This window comes from Calonectris borealis, chromosome 12 (assembly GCF_964195595.1).
Source record: "Calonectris borealis chromosome 12, bCalBor7.hap1.2, whole genome shotgun sequence".
Taxonomy (NCBI): domain Eukaryota; kingdom Metazoa; phylum Chordata; class Aves; order Procellariiformes; family Procellariidae; genus Calonectris; species Calonectris borealis.
In genome coordinates, this window is record NC_134323.1 from 10,405,924 (window position 1) to 10,411,923 (window position 6,000).

Here is a 6,000-nt window from a genome sequence, read left to right on the forward strand (position 1 = left end):
TATCTTTGCAAGTGAGAATAATCTCTAGTTTTTGTACTACTTCTGCTGTAAACAATGTACCGCTTGCTTTCCTATGACCCTCACTCTGTATACATATTTATATATTATTCATACCAGATTAAAAATGAATGTGCTCTTTACCACAGTTGTACTGCATAGTGACAATACAAATTAACTTATTGTGTACTTACTTTTCACAAGGCAGTGATGTGAAATTTTGATGGCCTGAAAAAGTAAGTCGTGGGGGAGGCAAGGCAGAACTGAAGCCTTGTAGGTGCACTTTATATTGTCTGATTTATTAAAGTGCATTGAATTAATAAATGACATTCTCTGTATGGAATCGCATGGGTTTGAACTTGGTTTGGTGGTGGACAGAAAGAGTTCGCTTTTAGTCTGGCGCACGTGAGGTGGTTAGCTCCATCCATGCTTTGTGGATCCCTTGTTTAGAATTTGTTTTTTGCAGGAAAGAATTAGGATGGCCAGGTAATGATAGCTACTTGTGGGCAAAGCATTAAGAGCTGCTTGGTGAGATCTCACGCTGTTGGCTAGCGGTACCAATTCTAGCTAAAACTGTCCAATGTATTCGCGTGCTACATGATGCTTGAGGGGTTCAGCGGGTGCCTGATGGGCGCGTTGTACCTCCTCGCTCCTGGCGTCCCATCTCTCTCTGTGCTCCCTGCACGCTGCTCTGCGAGCAGTTATCAGGGACATTATGTCGTCTTCGGCACTCTCGGTTGCTGGCCATTGCAGCACACGAGATGGACCAAATAAACAGGATATCTTTTTGCTTTTTCCATAGCATCAATAAAACCAGAGTAAATAAGGCTGGAGGGCAAGTTGTACCATTTGTCACAACTTAGGAGGGCATCTTCTGTTCTTAGCAAGGGAACCAGTCATCAGATGGTCAAATGGAACACTGGAAATACTGGAAGGGAGCTGGTGCTGCTGGTGTAGGTAGTCTCGCATCTCAGTGGCTGTGACAGTGGCAGGCCTTCAACTTTTGGAGAAAGGGAAAAATCACTTCAATTCTTCATGGAGCAAGTCTCCGTCCCCTTTACTCAACATTTCTCCCGCTTTGGCCAAGGCATTTTGGCACCTCCCCAGCAGAGTACTCGACACCTCTTAACTCTGCCCGCTCAGAGGCATTGCCCAGGAGGGAGGAAAAGGAAAGAAAGAGTCCAGAACCCAGCTGTGAATTCTGGAGACTTTATCCGTCTCTGACAAACAACGGGGGAGATGTAATGGTTTTCTTAGATTTTTTTTTCTGAGTTTTCAAATATTTCTACATTTTCTGAAACAATGAAAATCAAACTTTCTCTGGACCTTCTTCATACCCAGACAGTTTTGAGAGTGCTTCCAGTTTTCAAAACCATCATATTCAAAATTTTTCAAGCATATTTGTGCTTCTGTATTGATTTTAAGACTGACTCTACGAGGCACTAGGGACACCTTCAATCTCTTCGTTGACTATTTCCTCATATCTTACAGCTGAAATTTTTCTATAAAAGCCCAATCCAATTTCTGTAACATTATCTATGTAGGTTTCTTCCGTTGCTATTGCTATGAAATTTTCCACTGAAATTTGACTTTGTAATGATTAGCAGCTTACAGATTTAATTTCTTTTTCCTTATGAAGTTGTTGAGGAAAATGTCTTTCTTTATCCCAGGAGAGAACTAGAAGATCGACCCACACTCCATCCCAAGATTTATGCATAAACATGCATGTTGGAGGTCTTGGCGGAGTGGTCAGATTTCTGGCAGTCTTCAACTTGTAAAAGCAAAGGGTGGAGGGGAGCTTTCAGTCCTTGAGAAAGGAAACATGCCTTAGTCTGGGGCATAGGGCTTGGGTAACCGTGGACTGGACGTACCACTTCTTTCCTCTGGGTAGCAAGCAGTACGTTTTGGGGGACTCAGCCTTCAAGTGGTAGTTTTGGTGTTACAGTAAAAACGGCAGGTTATTTGAGCAAGCCAGAGCACTAATGCTGGCTCAGGTGAATTTACTCTGCCAGAGATGCTCGTGCTGGTGTGCCAGCAACAGCGCGAGGTTAAAACCAGCAGTTATCCAGGCTCCCGTCTCTGCTGGGAGGACTCCGGTAGCATTCCCACTCCAGTACAGGTAACATCGGACCAGTGCACAACAAGCGTCCATTTGCTTATCTGTTAAATTCCCACCTCCTCCTCTGCTGCTCCAGTGTCTGGTTTATGCCTGCTAGGTAGTGCCGCGACAGCAAAGGAAAATGTGCTCTTCAAATGTGGAGATAGGGTATTGTTTTTCACTTATCCTGGCTTTATGTAGATGGTCTGGCACATTTATTTATTCATTTATTTGAGCAAATTAAAGCAAGCTAAGCGCATTTGACCTCAGATGGTCCTGGTTTAAGTTAATTTGAGAGACAAAGCTCATAAAGTTCCAGTAAAACACATCAACAACTTCCCAGCATAGGTTGAAATGTGATTGCTGAAACATAAACTCCAAAACCAGATACAGCATGGAGATTCAAAGTCACAATAATCTGAAAAATATGGGAGAGTATATCGATAGACTTGCTAGAAGCGATATCTTTCATTCATGCCTTTGTTTTGCAGTCGGTTGCTGTTTCACCCACAAGAAGTGCATCTATCAGATTTTGTGCATTAACATTCCTTTTCTAGCTTGGACATTTTATTTTAAAGCTGGTGATAACCTCAGGTCCCAGTCCAGCAAATGGTTATGTGCTGGTGTATTTTTACTCACCGGAGTAATCTCACTGGAGTAAATGTTTGCAGGTTTGAGGCCTTGGTTATCTCAATCCATTATTTCTTTCCATTAAAAAGTAATCTGTGTGACTGAAATAAAACATACAATTCTTTACTCAGAAACCCACCCAAAGACAAAGCGTGTTTATTAGACTAAGGGTCTGCACATTGTCATCCTTGAATTGCACTTCAATAAAAAAGATAATTAACAAATGTAAAAGAAGGCAGTCTCGCACACGATTGCGCTGTATTTACAAGAGTTTAGTTTGGATCGCAGGCTGACAGATTTACGGCTGGGAGGAGGGAGATGAAATAGCTGCACTTTTCCGGATAATCCGAAGCAGAGAATTTTTAAAACGCAGTTGCTTTAGCTAGGCATCACGCGAACGGCACAGATTTCTTATTCTTGCTGGAGAGACGCGGCGACGTCCTCCACCCGACAGGAGGATTTCTGCTGGGGGGGCTCCGGCGCGCCCGGCGCGGTCGGGCCGTGCAACGGGAGGGTTTGCAGGCGCCACGTACGTGAAATAAAAAACTAACCAGGCTCTCGTCTGTCACAGGTCACCGGCCTTTCCAGTGCAGATACTGCCCGTACAGTGCCTCTCAGAAGGGAAATCTGAAGACCCATGTTCTCTGTGTCCATCGCATGCCTTTTGACAACAGCCAGTATCCCGACCGCAGGTTCAAGCGCTCCAGAGTTGACTCCGAAGCTTCTGGGAATTTGGAGGAACCTGCAGCTGTCAAACCGGGGAGCTCGGCAGAGCTAGCGGAGGAGGGCAGCAAGGCCCAGGAGTGATGCAGCTCGGCGGATCCGTCTCCATACTGCAGTAGCCTTTCACACCGGGTTGAGGTGTGCGTTTGGGTGAGGGTCGGCTAGCTGCCTTCCAAGGGAAAGAATGGCGTGCGAATTCCCAGAAGTGTACAGGTTGCTGAAAACATTCAAATATATGTATATGTACACGTACACACACACGCGCATATATATATATATATATATATTTACACACACACAGAGATATTCAGTCATACACACTTTGAATATATATCTACGTACACACACACACACACAAAATACACACCTTCCATACGTGTGTGTGTGTGTGTGTTTAAATATATATCTCACAAACGCAAAATAAATATCCAGCCCTTGAAAATGGCTGCTAAACTGTTACCTGGCAACAAGTACTTCCAAACAATGTAGGTGGGATAATAAAGTGATTTAAAAATGTTAGGAGGTCGTTAGTTATTTAAAAAGCAGGGCAATTTCAAACTTTAAAGTGGTCTTTGTCCAAAAATAATGCTCTTAACAGAAAAATGATACCGTCTAAACGATTTAGTGTTGCCTTGAAGATTGAGGGGCTGTGTTTTCATTGTTGAAAACACCTTTATAATATGACACCAGCTGCTGTCATTTGCCTAGCATAGTAATGAGATGTGTTGGTAGACTGCCATGGTGCCAGTCTGACTGGAGCTGTCATTGCAGAGAAAATCAATTCAAGTGGTGTTGCAACTGCGGTATAAGAGAAACCTTAGACGGCCCATAAGCTAGGGTCAGTGCTGACCTATATTGAAAAATATTGTGATATCACATTTTCTTTTTTTTTTTAAATATACAGCCAAATGAATCAATGGTTAGAAAAAATCTGCAGCCCGATGTGTGATTGCAGATTTGAAATGTAATTCCATTTTTTGTAATCATCATGCAGTATTGAGGGAAATGCTTTTATTCTTTTTTTTTTTCCTTGTTGATGAAGAAGTAACTTGCTATAAAAGTAGAAGTACAATATATAGAAATATTGTTTAGTGAAACTAGTCAGCCTTATCTATAGAAGGTGCTGGTGAGAAACAGAATTTTATTATATAGAAGGTTGGTAAATTTTTTTCTTCTTCTTCTGTTCTTTTCTTTTCTTGTTGTTTTCTTTCAAACTTCCTTTAAATTCCTTTTTTTTTTTTTACACTTGAATGAAGGACTCCCCAGTCATGGTTAATTTTCATGTGTTAGTTTTTGTAAGTGTTACAGACATAGTGCAGAAGTTTCTTCTGGAGCAAGCTCTTGTAAAGTAGCTTGACCTAAAATATGAATCCAAACTTCCTGCTCTTTGTCTCTAATGAAGAAAAGTGTTTTAGCTGATATTTCTTTGGTTTTGTAAGACAAATGCGTTCTATATTTTTGCAGATTTTAGCTTTTTTACTGATTGGATGCTCCAAATTTAGTAAGGAACCACATAGGAAGCTTTTGAGAGACTGTGATGAACCACATACCTAAAAAAAAGTAAGAAAAATAACTAAAGGTTTATTCTGAAATTCTCTGAACGGCATAAAATTTTAGCCTTCTAATGTACTTCCTTTGATAGAAGCAAAATTGGTGCTGTTTATTGTGATGGTAGAGAAGTATTAACAACTTCGAAAACAAAATCATCCAGACTTAAAAAAAAAAAAAAAAAAAGAAAAAAAAAAGTCAATATTTCTTTGCAGGCTGGGAGCACAGAGTAAAACCCCAGGGCCTTAAAACTTCAGCTCTGCCTAAAGCAGTTTACAAAAAATACTAAACTGCAATCGATGTAAATAAAATTCTTAGCGCTACCCTGAGACTGGAAAAAAAATCTCAGGCTAATAAGGAATACGGTTTGCATATGCTGTCGGAAAGGATGTCATCCAACTGAAGTTTCAGTTTAAATGAGGTCACTGTGTAACTTGGACCCATCTGGCACAGAGCAAGCTGCTTTTCTTGTTTTTCTAGTATAGTTCTCACTGCCTTACTTAAATCGAGTTGATAAACTTAATGCAACTGTTTCTATGATCCTAGATAAAGGATTGAAATGTTATTGAAACTTTCTGACTGTAGTAAGCTTTAGGATTTTAACTGCACTACTGTGTTTGGTGACTGTGTCAGTCGCTTGCTTTTGTGTGTTTGCGCCGCCTTCAGTATCTTAGCAAAAAAAAAAAAGAGAAAAAAAAACGAATCCACCCCCCACATTCCATTTCTTGCACTTTTTGAGCTCTTTCAGTATTCTTTTGTGTCTTCTGAGCATTTTCAGATACGACAGGCAATAATTCTGTTTGTGACACTGGAAACATCTCCCGCTCCTTGTGATGTGTGTGTTGATTCCATTTGGTCGGGTGCTACTGTCCCTATCCTCCCCTCTGACATAGCCCTTTTTTCCAGAACATTTGTAACTTGTAATACAAACAAGTGACAGCAGCAGTGATGCATTGTCAGTTTCTGAATATCATCATGCTTCTCATATCTAAACATGTCAAGTT

At 41.0% G+C, this 6,000-nt stretch overlaps 1 protein-coding gene across 1 annotated transcript in view; it reads left to right on the plus strand.

Annotated features, from left to right (window-relative positions):
• Positions 1-5,162, plus strand: part of ZNF536 (zinc finger protein 536) — a 350,107-nt gene extending 344,945 nt beyond the window's left edge. The window contains exon 9 of the mRNA XM_075161307.1: positions 3,297-5,162. Within this exon, the coding sequence (XP_075017408.1) occupies positions 3,297-3,532 (236 nt within the window). The 3' untranslated portion in view covers positions 3,533-5,162. The remainder of the gene's footprint in view (positions 1-3,296) is intronic.
• Positions 5,163-6,000: the final 838 nt, after the last annotated feature.